This window comes from Maniola hyperantus, chromosome 28 (assembly GCF_902806685.2).
Source record: "Maniola hyperantus chromosome 28, iAphHyp1.2, whole genome shotgun sequence".
In the NCBI taxonomy this organism is placed as follows: Eukaryota; Metazoa; Arthropoda; class Insecta; order Lepidoptera; family Nymphalidae; genus Maniola; species Maniola hyperantus.
The window spans coordinates 3,587,083-3,600,517 of NC_048563.1; the positions used below are offsets into that span (position 1 = coordinate 3,587,083).

Genomic DNA, 13,435 nt, shown 5'->3' on the forward strand with positions numbered 1-13,435 from the left:
CGAGAAATATATAAAATTGCTCGTTTATAGAACGATTTGCTCGCATGATAATTATAATAACATTAATATAACTATGTGTACTTATTGATAACGTCAGAGTCATGTAGTTGATTTTCTATTATGAAAACTTTTGAATGCTTTCTTTTTAAAATAAATAATTAACTTTTCTCTCGGATAATATTACGCTTTTGCCCGGGAAATAATATATTTGTATTGCTGTAGATACATGTTGTAGGCCTTCCTTCTGATTTTCTCCTCCCAAAAGCGTTTCCTCTCAAAAGGGAGAACCTTTCCTCAAACGATCGGAAAAATTCCGGAATTTCTATTCAAATTTTGCTCTGGTGGAAGGCTTCGGCCTTGGCTAGTTACCGCCCTACCACCAAAGCCGTGCCGCCGAGCGATTTAGCGTTTTGGCACGATGGCGTGTAAAAACCGATTTGGCGTATGAAGAGTTTAATGAAACTGCCATAGGCCTTATAGGTTAGCCCGCTTCCATCTTAGACCGCATCATCACTTACCATCAGGTAAGTTCGCAGTCAAGGGTCAACTTGTATATCAGAATAAAATTAAAAATAAGTCGGAAAAGGAAAAATTCTCCCTTTTGAAATGAAACCTATGGGCCGCGTATAGTGCGCGTCTTATGCTCGGGCCACATTAAAGTTAACGTCAATGCCCAACAACGCCATAATTATCGCGATAATTCCACCGATAATCAACGCGTTGAACGGTTAACGTCTTATGTCAATGAGGAAGTTTCCAGCGAACGTTCTATAAAATTTTCATAGATGGATCGTGTTAGGTCGTGGCTACACCTTCGGTTAACGCGTTTATCAACGACGTTTCCCGTTTATGTAGCCCGAGCATTTCAGTGAGAAGCTATACTTGTTTAGAAAAAATAGATTACACTCAATATACTATAAGCGATCACGTTAAATTGAAAAGCGTTGCAACAGCATTGTATTCTAATTTCTATCAGGTTACATTATTGTTTAATTTAAGATTATGATTCATGTAAAACGTAAAATAAAAGCATCAAAATCAGCAATTATAGTTTTATTAAAACGCATATATAGTGCGCGACAGGTCGAGATAGCAATCGGGGTATGAGAAGGGGGAGGGGACACCCCGCACGGGAGCTATACAGGTATGCGGGGCGTTCCCAATTGCCATCTCCGTACTATGGGTATGGGTACTACTAGGAAAATTATAAATGAAACCCAAAATAGCAGCTACTTAAATCTAGTATTTATTTTTATCTTGCCAGTGTAGCGCTCATCGAAATAGTTCTCGTACATCAATTCTGGACTTTCAACCCTTTGCTGCAAGATGTTTTTGAACGATTTTACTAGTTCCTGGTTCTCATAATACTGCTGGGTCTTTTTGGTCTTCCTAGAGACAGCTGCTAGTGTTGTGTCAACCCATGCCTCGTAGTATGGTTGTGTATGCCTATTGATGGAGCTCGGCGCCCATTTTGCTACCTCGGTTGGTGGAGATCCATTTCCTAGAAGCATACAGTCATCATCATAATGGTCAACCCATCGCCGGCTCACTACAGAGCACGGGTCTCCTCTCAGAGTGAGAAGGGGTTTGGCCATAGTCTACCTACTACATTAGATTGGTAGACTCACACACCTTTGAGAACATAAGGCCGAAAGTAATGTACATCGGCCTTGGCCTTTAGAATGACATTTCGGCTTTGTAGAGCGTTGTCTCTGTCACTCATACCTCATACCCCGATTGCCATCTCGACCTGTCGCGTACTATAACGTTTTTGTTCAACGTTTCTGATACGAACCGCTCCTACAGCTCTATCTGAATTCGGCGATTCGAGTTTGGCGAAAGGAAAAGCCGACTGACCGACTGATTGATCTATCAACGCACAGCTCAAACTACTGGATGGATCGGGCTGAAAGGCATGCAGATAGCTACAATGACGTACCCTACACATCAAAGGATTTTTAAAAATGCAACCCCCAATTGGGTAAAATAGGGGATTGAAACTTGCCAAACTTATGTAAAAATTTCAATTTTTACATAAGTTTGGCAAGTCAACCGGACATTGTATGACAGCGAAAAGTCCTCCCTTTTTTGGATGTAGCATCCGCCATATTTATTTTTAACAGACTTCTAAAAAGAAGGTGGTTCTCAATTCGGCCCGTTTTTTTCCGACTTTTTTTTATGTAGGGTACATCGATATTTTCCAGGTTTCTGGACCGATTTGCGAAATTTTTTGTTCGTATAAGATGTAGCCTATGTCATCCGGACCATAACAACGAATCGATTGACACCTTCATTAAAATCCGCTCAGTAGTTTAGGCTCAATTGTAGAACATTCATGAATACAAACATACATAACTACTCGTACATACATACAGATTTTGTTGAAATCATAACCCTTTGGTTTTGCCGAAGTCGGGTAAAAATAGGTAATAGAGGGTACCTGTAGCGAATGAAAATTGTGATAGTTTGCACTTCAATCGATTTCTCTTCTCTTTTTTACTAATTTTCGTTTTGACACTACTTCTGCTTTCAGAACTCTGTGACATCCTTTTTTTTCTATCTCTCTTCAAGTTGACACCAGTTTTCTGTGGTTTTAGTATTTTGGTTTTCATTGACAAAATATTATTTGGTACATTGGTATTCCTCATCAAGGCCTCAGTTGGTATTTTTATATTAATTCTCGATAGGTTACAATCCTTTGGTAACATTTTCGGTTCTTTATTTATAGTCAAATGTTCATTATTATGTGGAATCTTGGTGGTTTTCACATTTTTCGTGAACTTATCAGCATTATTCTGTAATAATTTTGATATTACAGTGTTTTTCAGCAAAGGGTCGTCACTGCTCGAAGAAACCTTTGGGGTTTTCATGTTTCTAGTCAAGTTGTATTCATTACTTAGTGGAATCTTCGAATTTATTATATCACCCTTGCAGTTCTCATTACTCAGTAATTTTTTCGGCAATTTCGTATCCATGACAGCGTCGTTTGGTATATTACTATTTATCAACGATACAGGTATCTTTATCTGCAAAACTGTGTTTGATTTTCGTTTCTGCTCGGCGAAAGTCACAGCTTTATAAACTTTGGTTGCATCGTTTTTGGTTATAATAGTCCTTATAATTGGACACTTGCGTGATTTTTCCGTCGCATCAAGACTTTTGTCGATTTTGCTGCTCTCAGATTTTTTATTTTCACTTGCCTTTTCTTTGATTTCCGTCTCGTTAGGTTTTGTCAAAATATCTGTTAAAAGAATACAGAGACTTTTACTTGATCAATTTTTGATGGGCTGATGGCTGTTTTGGGGTTGGAGGAAACATGGCCTCTCTAAACCAATGATCACTAGGTACCTCAATAAGTCTTTAAAGACTTTCAGTGTCTGATACACAGTATCTAATAATCGCTAAAAAAACGCTATAGACATGTGTATCTATTACAGCCTATATCTCACAGCCGAGGCCTTTTCTAAATTCGACTTGACCAAGTTAATAAACTACGAGGAGCAGAACTCAAAAAAATTACTATTACATAGATACAAACCGTTCTTATCTTCTACCTGTGAATCCTTCACGTTATTTTTGTCATCAAGTTTCTTATTTCTATCAAAAGCTCTCAGTTTGAAAGTATATTTATCTCTTATTCGTTTCTTTTCATCAATGTCTAATCGATTCACACGATTTTCACTTTCAACGATATTCTTTCTAAAAAAAGGTACAGATTTTTCAAAATTCTTAGTTATTGCCACAATGGGTTTTGTATTGTCAGAGGCAATATTATCAACATTATTTTTTGCTCCTTCATTATGCTTAGCTTTTTTGGGAAAAGCTTTGTCTTTAATCGGTCTTGATACAGAATATTTCGTGGTCACCAAATTTGTAAGAGCAGGCTTATCAAAACTTTTAATTGTTTTTTCAACCTGTTTAGTATTTCTAAGGACGCTTTTGTGTGAAGATTTATTTATCTCAATGTATTTAGTGTTTTTGGGAATTATGTTTTGTTTCATAGGTTTTGATACAGAATCTTTATAAGTAATCAAAGTAGGAGGATGTTCATCAGAACTTTTACTTGATTCTTCATTCTGTTTAGTATTTTCAGGGACAGTTTTGTGTAAAATTTTATTCTCACTTTGTTGAGTGTTTTTGGGGATCTCGTTATCATTAATAGGTTTTGATACAGAATTTCTATCAGTTATCAAAGATTTATCAGAACTTTTACTTATTTCTTCATGCTGCTTAGAATTTTTACTGGCAGGTTTATTTAAAATTTTGCTTATTGCCACACTGTGTTTAGTAGTATTGGAAATAACGTTAGCTTTAATCAGTTTCGATACATAACCACTATCGGTTATCAAATTTGCGGGAGCAGATTTATCAGAGCTCTTGCTTACTGTCTCATTCTGTTTGGGTTTTTTGAATTTGATCGGAAGAGTTTCATCAAAATTTGTACATCTTAATGCTTCATTAAGTTTAGTTTTTTTGTAAATAAGTTTATTACCTCTCTCAGTCACATTGGAGATTTTTTCTAAATTCTTACTGAACGTCTGGATAGGTTTAGTGTTTTTGGGATTAATTACTTTTTCTCTAATCGGTATCGGTACAGAGTCTCCTCTGTCCTTAACCAAATCTTTGATTTCCGAATCTTTCTTAATCACAGCTTTTGGTTTAACAACTCTTTTTAAATTATCACCTCTATCTTTTTTAATTTCTGTTTTATTAGTGTCTAAAGAGCCCTTGTTTTCCATCGATTATACTAGTTACAACTCAGTAATTTTAAATATTTTGTTAACAAAAAGCACTGGTAATTTTAACGTGAAATTAGAAATGCCATCTAGATTAAATAAAATTGTACAAAATGTCAGTTTTGCGTCTATCAAAATCTTATCAAAATTAACGACCAGTAAAAGGTAAGTCCATAGAGATAGAAGGGTTAGGTCCTTAACCTTACGAAAACGATCATATTTTTATTGTAGAAACTTATTTTATAAATCTCGTTGGCCTTTCAAAAATGACCAAGACTACACATGACAAAAAATCCGGTAATTCAAAATATGTTCAAAATCAACAACGCATACATTTTAACAAACCTTTACTTTATCAGCACTTGCCTAACAAATATGCTATAAATCGTTATTCTTATCACTATGGACTTCAAGACCGTAGCAAAATCCAAGTCTTCCAACGCAGCGATCAGTGGCAAAGCAGAAAATAAGACTAGCAAGAAAAGTCTAAGTAATGGTCAGTTTCAGCCTTTGGTGGTAAAGAAACGTGGCGTTTATGTGGAGAAGAAGATTCGGTCTTCTACTGATACACAAGGTAAGACTAGCTGATCTTCCCCGGGTTCCTCCATGTCATCCATCATCATCGTCATCTGATCGGTTTGTACGCGCCATAGTACTGCTACATCGCTTGGCCAACGTCATTGCCAAGTGCAGAGGCGTCTCTAGCCCTTGTGGCGCCCGTGTGCAAACAGTACCCTGGCGCCCTCTAGTCTAGTAGGAGCAGGGTCAAAATGGAATACCAACAGTTATATTTTCAAACGGAAATTCGGATGCAAATGGTGCAATTTCAAATGATGATTTTAAACGATGACGGCGTCGGCCATAACACGAGCGCAAGGTCTTTGAGAGCGCCGGCATCGACGCATCTTTGGAGGTGTCGCATTAGAGGGCACTCGGCGCACCCTTAGACCCGGCGCCCGTGTGCGCCGCACACCCTGCACCATAGGTACAGACGCCTCTGGCCAAGTGGTTACTTTCCACCTTTCAAAACATTCAAAAACAAATAGAATAGAATATCGGAAGTACTTAAGTCCACTTCTTACTATCTTTTTTCTTTTTACTATTCCTAATTTTTGGTATACATAAAAAAAATTGTATGAAATATGAATTAGAACATACCTTATACCGGCATCGACAGTAATAATCGACATCGTTTTTTCAGAAGCCAATGATATAAAAATCCAGACCAAACCCTCACGCAGGCCGCGGCCAGGCCAGAAGAAATTTTTAGCCTCCGTCCTAACAATACTATCCAAATCATCCACTGGAACACAATATCCAGATATACAAGATAGTAAAAAAGAAATGGCACGATTTACAGCACAATGGAAAAACACTAATGATTCAGAATCTAAATACAAACACAAAACTAAGAAAACTAAATATAGATCTCGAGTTTTGAATAATAACATGCTACAGTCTGAAAAGGAACAACTTATAATCTTGCAAACGAAAAAGAAAATCACTCAAACACCGTCTAATAACTCTTTAAGAGTTGAAACCGCAATTGCAAGCGATATTACAAAGTTGACAGAGAAAAATGAACCCAAACAAAATACGATAAGAGATATTTTAGAAAACAACATCTACAGTGGAGTAGCTGAAGGTATTACCAAAGAAGTTCTAGAAGTAAAACCGAAGAAAGAAAAGATATTGAGGATCAACGATGACCCGGAAACATTAGCTTCCGAAATGGCGAAGAAAGATGACAAAAATATCTACAACTTTGTCGTTGATTTACTAGAAACTACTATGAACGTTTATAATGTTAAAACTGAATACGAAATTAGCGACGTTTCGAAAAGCGCTTTCGAACTAAATGATACCGTCATCGAAAAACTTGAAATCCAAAATAAACATAATTCATCACACGACATAATAAATCATACATCTAAATGTGAACGTGTATGCCCAATTAAAAAAACAAATTTTGATGTTCTTGAAAATGTTCCAATTGATATCAAATCATCTGAGTATAGACCGTTCTCAGCTATAAAACCTAAAATCAAGGTCAAACCATTTCTTAATCCTAAAAGTAATATATATACAAGAAAAGTGAAAACTGCGCCGAAATCTAAAAGTTTTGATAACAACAAGAAATATACAAGGAAACCAAACAAGACACAGATACTAAACGATTTAAAACAAGAAATAGCAAAAGACATTTATACTTTTAACGAGCCGAAAAGTCTATACGATGCATTAAAAGTTATGGCAAAAAATAAAAGGAGAAATGAGAAATCCTTACATTTCGTTAATAATATAAACAAAAGAATGGATTATGTAGATTCTGAATGTATGTTTGAGAGAAGAAAAATCATATCATTTAGAGCGAGAAAAAATAATCAAATAAAAAAGAAACTACCAACTTCTGAGTCGAGAAATAACAAAAAAGCTGAGGATTTTAGCAAGAAAAGACATGTACCGTCCAGCCATTCCCTAAAAGTTTTTGGTTATGATTATGAAGATCCCGCGAAAGTTGTGGAAGATAAACGTGAAAAGAGAATAATTTTCAACTATCATTCGAGTCCATCGACAAGTGAATCTTTAGTTGATTATAATACAGTAAGCGGCAGAAAGTAATGTACATCGGCCTTTAGAATGACATTCCGGCTTTGTAGAGCGTTGTCTCTGTCATTCATACCTATTTATGACGTTTTGTCGGTCTCAACGACAGGGACAGCGCTCTACAAATCTGCTATTTCCTTTTAAGTAATTAAATGTCACTTGCTTTAACGGTGAAGGAAAACATCGTGAGGAAACATGTTTATTCGTAGCGCGATCCAAACAAACGTGTAAACGGTAAATTCAGTAACAGTTCAAAAGCGATTATAAAAATTAAAAATTTTATTTGAATAAAAATCTATACTAGTAAATAAAATTGAAGTGTCTGTCTGTAATTTCGAAATAACTCTTCATATTAAGCTCATATAGTTATTTGAACTCTACCATAACTCTAACATAACACGTTTTTAAAATATTTGTCTGTCTGTCTGTTTGAACGGCCTAATCTTCGGAACGGCTCAACCTATTTTGACGGGACTTTCACAGACAAGTAGAGGACTAAACAAGGAGTAACATAGGCTACTTTTTTAACCGCCTTTCAAAAAAGAGGAGTTGTGTTTTTCTACCTATATACAATCTCCGTGATTACAGAGCCGATTGGCGTAATTTTTTTTTAATCGATAGAAAAACTTGGAGACTGTTCCATTAAAAATTGTATTCCAACTTCTCAATCCTGATGCTGTACGGGACCTGATCACCAAAACTGATGGGATAAAGAAACTGTCCGTTATAAAATCATATTGGAGGTACCTACCAGGTAAAGACTTGTGCTCTAGGATCCAACTCCTCAAATCGAGGCTGTTCCCAAATCGAGAAACAATAATAAAAAAACCGGCCAAGTGCAAGTCAGGCTCGCGCACCGAGGGTTCCGTAGTACAGTCGTACTTTTTCGACATTTTGCACGATAAATCAAAAACTATGATTCATAAAAATAAATAAAAATCTGTTTTAGAATCTACATGTGAAAACCTTTCATATGATACCCCACTTGATATAGTTATCTTACTTTGATAATTGAAAATACTAATTATTAGTTCATGACCACAATTTAATTTTTTTTGTGTGATGTAACCACAAATTCTTGGTTTTCAGATTTTTCCCCAAATGTCAGCTATAAGATCTACCTACCTGCCAAATTTCATGGTTCTAGGTCGACGGGAAGTACCCTGTAGGTTTCTTGACAGGCTGACAGACAGACAGACAACAAAGTGATCCTATAAGGGTTCCGTTTTTCCTTCCGATCCTATTAGGGACGGAGCCCTAAAAACCATTTATAGGCCATGGACTTGCAACTTATCAGGTTTACCTGCTCAAATAGTATATTTCCCTTGTGCTAAATATAGCTATAAAATGCAGACACATTTATGCTGTATAGTGTATATGCATATATTATCAGGATATATCGTGATATTATGTATATGGAAGAGCTCTAATCTATATATTTAAAAGGAAAAGGTGACTGACTGACTGACCGATCTATCAACGCACAGCTCAAACTACTGGACGGATCGGGCTGAAATTTGGCATGCAGATAGCTATTATGACGTAGGCATCCGCTAAGAAAGGATTTTTGTAAATTCAACCCCTAAGGGGATGAAAAAGAGGTTTGAAATTTTTGTAATCCACGCGGATGAAGTCGCGAGCATAAGCTAATATTTAATAAAAACAGTGTATTTCAAATTTTTTACTTAGCAACACCGCACATAAGGGGACAGCGTGACACTTCACAAGATGGCGGCGTTAGTTCCGATTTTCGCCACTTCCAAAGTTATGACTGAAATTCAAAACAGCAAGCATATCCCGCATTCCAACTAAAACAGTATGACTATCTTCCCCTTCAATTACATCTACTTTAAATACAGCACTCATGTCTCTATGCTCTGGGAGATCGTTATTACTGAAATCGTATTGTTTAACGGGTTTCGTATTAAACAAGTCCAATTCGTTATTCAAGTACGGTGAACGATAAATTCTGAATTCACCACTCAGTGTTCCAACGAACACTATGTCTCCGTACACTTTAACGAATATGATATCACGTAAGCCACCTCGTGGTATATGATGATCTAGTTTAAATATCCATACATAATAGGCCCTCCACTCTAAATTTTCTAAGAAATTGTACTGATTCAACATATGCATCAGATTCGATGCTTCATCAAGCTTACGTTGAAATATTATCTCTGTACCGATGAGAGTGTAAATATTTCTTTCGCATGTCAATATGTGTAAACCATTCTTATATCCAAAGCAAATAACATATTCTGTTTGACCTAACAAGTTACTTTCGATTCTTTCTTGCAGCAAATCGCACATATAAATTTCGTTATTCATGGTGGCATAGTAAACCTTATCGTTGTTCAATAAAAAGGTTTTAACGGATGGTAATATTGTGTCCTCTTGAAGTGGAGTTCTCAGAACTTTACGTATGACGTGAAGATGTGATGCAGTATTGTTTACTAGAATCACATTATCATTTTCAACGTAACTATAATAATATCCTGATATGATATTTCGGTCGGATTGCTTTAAAGTATTGATGTCATAGTAGGTTATTGCTCTTTCAGTTTGGATGCCAATTTCGCCACCTTTCAATATGTGGAAATCACAGATTTCACCTCTAAGAGGAGATACTGAGGCGGATTCATCGAAGGTTTCAGTCGCGGTGTGCAATTTTGACCAGAGGGACAGCGATCTGTAGAAATTTCCAAAATTGTGAGTTCCGAGACAAAATGTGAGGACAGATTTATTTGCTGTAGTGTACTGAGAAAGATGATAATAAAGCAAGAATTTCATGGCACTAGCTGATGCCCGCGACTTCGTACGCATCCACAGGTTTTAAAAAAAAATCATGTGGGAACTCTTTGAATTCCTGGGATAAAAATCTCCAGGTCTTTAACTATAACATGCAAAAAATCACATCTATCCTTTGATCCGTTGCGTCGTGACAAACCGACAAACAAACACACTTTCGCATTTAGTAGTTGGTAGTACAGTCAGGAAAGTATTAGGGCTCATAGACGATCAAGTTTACCGACTACCATTTAATAATGAACTTGGTAGAATAAGAAAATTGAAGCCTCACCTGTATAAATTGCGCCAAGAAAGCCCCAATTTTCTTTTGCGATAGGCAGTTACATAGATGTCTGGAAAATCACGCCGACAACTTGTCCGCCAGAAACGCTCTTCTGTAACCAAACTGTCCACTATAAGCTTCCACCTGGAGCACACTTGCCGGCATTTCATCAAATCTATTGGTTTTAAAAATGAGTATGTGTGTAACAGAACTTCGGTAGAAAAGTTTTCGATCATTCTTTCTGCTGTAGGTAGATGTATGGTTGGGCACAGTGGTTGGGTTGTATAATATTAATATTTAATTTCCTCCATTTCTTATAGGACTACTATACTATAGTATAATTACAATATTGTAGAGTATTTAACTGGTATTAAAGTTTTTGATAAAAGGTTTTAACTGTGCATTTGTGGCTAATTCAGATGTACACAGTCTCTAAACTAAACTAAAATGGCACGTCTAAATCTATCGCTATCCCATTCATCTTGCGAAAAAGGATAGCACTAGATTTAGACCTGTTAATTTAGTTTAGTTTAGAGATTGTGTACAAGAGAATCGGCCCCAATGTTTTCAAAGTAAGGTAAATAAATAGTCAACTGTCAAAAAACTTTTCGATGCATAGAGATCACAGAGTACTTTATTGATAGAGATCATAGATAGAGATGTTGGTCACCGACCAGAAATAAATGTTGGTGCCATGGGTGCCAACGTGTGGAGCCGGCCCATAGCCGGCCTGAACTAGCGCGCATCACAGTGCGGTGAGTTGCGGTGCGTTTTAAAATCCGCTTTGAATTAATAATCTCAAAATCCAGTGCGCTTGGACGATCTAACCTATGGACTTGTAACGCGCCTAATATTACGAATAAAAATTTCTGTCACTTTTGGTGCGGGACGAGGAAACACTACATAGACAACTTGACACACTCACTCAACAAAGTTTTGTGTCATTATTAACACACACATATCTAAATCTTCAACACTACTACATTTTACGCACACTAATAAGTTATATACATCAACATACAAAGACATTACGAGTGTAAGACAGTCAAATTAATTTGCGATGCTACCGTATCGATATTTTAAAATATATCGATAGTTTTTCAGAAACAAAAGTAGAAGTAAGAATTTATTACTCGTATTTAATTACTTAAAACCAGTGTTTGGTCAGCGTAGCGTATTCTTGCATACATTCACCTCACTTAATAGGTAATTATCCCAAAAACTAATAATGCAACGTAAAAATAAAAAAAATATTTATTTTAAAAATATGCACATACTTTTTTACTTATTTTATATCATTTTTAATCTTTTGTATTTTTTTATATAACGAAATTTTCATTTAAAATTTCGATAGTGAAAATGTGCTTATTAATGACTTTGGACGATCTAACCTAGGTTAGATCGTCCAAGTTAATGACTTATATTATTATATAATACAAAATAAACCTGACCGCGCAAAAGCCTACCAAACATAATTAGTAGGTATATCAATCAATAAAATGTTTTTTTCTTTCCAATCAATCATTTATTTATTGCACATTGGGTTTACATGGTAATTCCAATATGGTGTACTCTTTGTCCAAAAAAATTAAATGTAAGTTATTAAATATTACACGTATTGCCCTTACAAATTAGCAATGCAAAAATTTTCTCAATACCTGCCGCTTTTACCCCACAGCAAAATTCCATAAGACAGATATGATACTATGAAAATAAATTAGTAAACACACACGGTGGCCTCTTCTATTTTTAACACGTCATTATTTACCATTAGGTTAATGTTATGTATATTCTTGGCTATTCTCTCTGTAAAAATATCGAAATCTGTAAAAATAAAACGATTATGATAAATTATTACCTAATCCTCATCCTTGAGAAAGGTACACCTTTTAGCTACATATTACCCAGTTCAGAGACACCCTACCCCGTTTCGTGGCTATCACTAAAATTGCGTTGCTTTAATATTTTTTTAAATGTATTAAGTACGTGAAATCACAGAAATCGACCAGTTTTATTACAAGTATAGGTAGCGAAAAAATTGTGGTAATTAATAATAACTATTCTTTACTTGACTTGAAGACGGTAATTTAGTCGTTAATAATAAAGAAAATGTTTTCATCGATATCGATAATCGAACCGCAATCACTATCACATGATTCTTAAAAATCGAACCTTATGTCCTATGCAATTAAATCTAATACTGAAAAATTTTGTAAAAATAACAGTATAGTCTCGTGGGGAGTGCGGTATACTATAGACGGAGAGCCAGGGCCCAAAATACTGTTTGAATTTACTAAGGCTAATTTTTTTATAGTTCATTAGAATGGTTGCGTACACAAACATACTGCGGTCAGTCAAGTGAACCTGAGAACAGTGACTCAGGTGCGCTATCAAAGGTGTCGTACCTGCGAGGTAATAAAATGAATTTACTAAGGCTGAAAATTGTTATATAACTTGTATATTGCATATAAATAAAAGTTGTAATGGTTAGTCAGCAGAATATGGGGACAGAGCTGGTCATTATGCGCAAAAAATTAGCCTTAGTAAATTCAAACAGTTTTTTGGGCGCTGGCTCTCCGTCTATAGTATACCGCACTTCCCACGAGACTAGTGTTATATTTACTACTACGTAATTTCATGCTGTTCACGCGTATTCAAATTTTAACCTAATTTGTATATATCGAGGGTTGCAATTGTTTAGAAAAAACAAAATATAGTCTCGTGAGGAGTGTGACTCGTTTCTACCGAATTATTACGTACTCAATTACTGAATCGGTAAAGTTCTCGATTGTTATTTTATTATAATAATTTATGTAATTTAATTTATAGAAAGCGTTTATTACACCAAAAATACTTACTTATGAAATGAAATTCCATCTTTTTGTAAATTTGATGTGTTTGATTTGTTCTTGCACTCACTAACGGCACAAACAGGCATTTTTCACCCAGCGTGTAAGACGTCGTCACACATCGAAAACGATTCTGACAATGACAAAATTGATTCCGCAAACAGTGTTTA

General features: G+C 35.7%; 3 protein-coding genes across 3 annotated transcripts; 1 reads left to right on the plus strand and 2 right to left on the minus strand.

Annotated features, from left to right (window-relative positions):
- Window positions 1-1,229: 1,229 nt before the first annotated feature.
- LOC117994949 (cylicin-1-like) lies at window positions 1,230-4,739 on the minus strand. Its single transcript, XM_034982925.1, has 3 exons — window positions 3,539-4,739; window positions 2,441-3,241; window positions 1,230-1,501 (listed from the first exon to the last, which is right to left on the minus strand). The coding sequence occupies exons 1-3, from the start codon at window positions 4,737-4,739 to the stop codon at window positions 1,230-1,232; spliced, it is 2,274 nt and encodes a 757-aa protein (XP_034838816.1).
- On the minus strand, window positions 1,371-11,139 carry LOC138404387 (uncharacterized). Its single transcript, XM_069508118.1, has 5 exons — window positions 11,087-11,139; window positions 10,629-10,660; window positions 10,426-10,528; window positions 9,029-10,035; window positions 1,371-1,501 (listed from the first exon to the last, which is right to left on the minus strand). The coding sequence occupies exons 1-4, from the start codon at window positions 11,137-11,139 to the stop codon at window positions 9,081-9,083; spliced, it is 1,143 nt and encodes a 380-aa protein (XP_069364219.1). The 3' UTR covers window positions 1,371-1,501; window positions 9,029-9,080.
- On the plus strand, window positions 5,139-7,600 carry LOC117994950 (uncharacterized). Its single transcript, XM_034982926.2, has 2 exons — window positions 5,139-5,310; window positions 5,938-7,600. The coding sequence occupies exons 1-2, from the start codon at window positions 5,139-5,141 to the stop codon at window positions 7,356-7,358; spliced, it is 1,593 nt and encodes a 530-aa protein (XP_034838817.1). The 3' UTR covers window positions 7,359-7,600.
- Window positions 11,140-13,435: the final 2,296 nt, after the last annotated feature.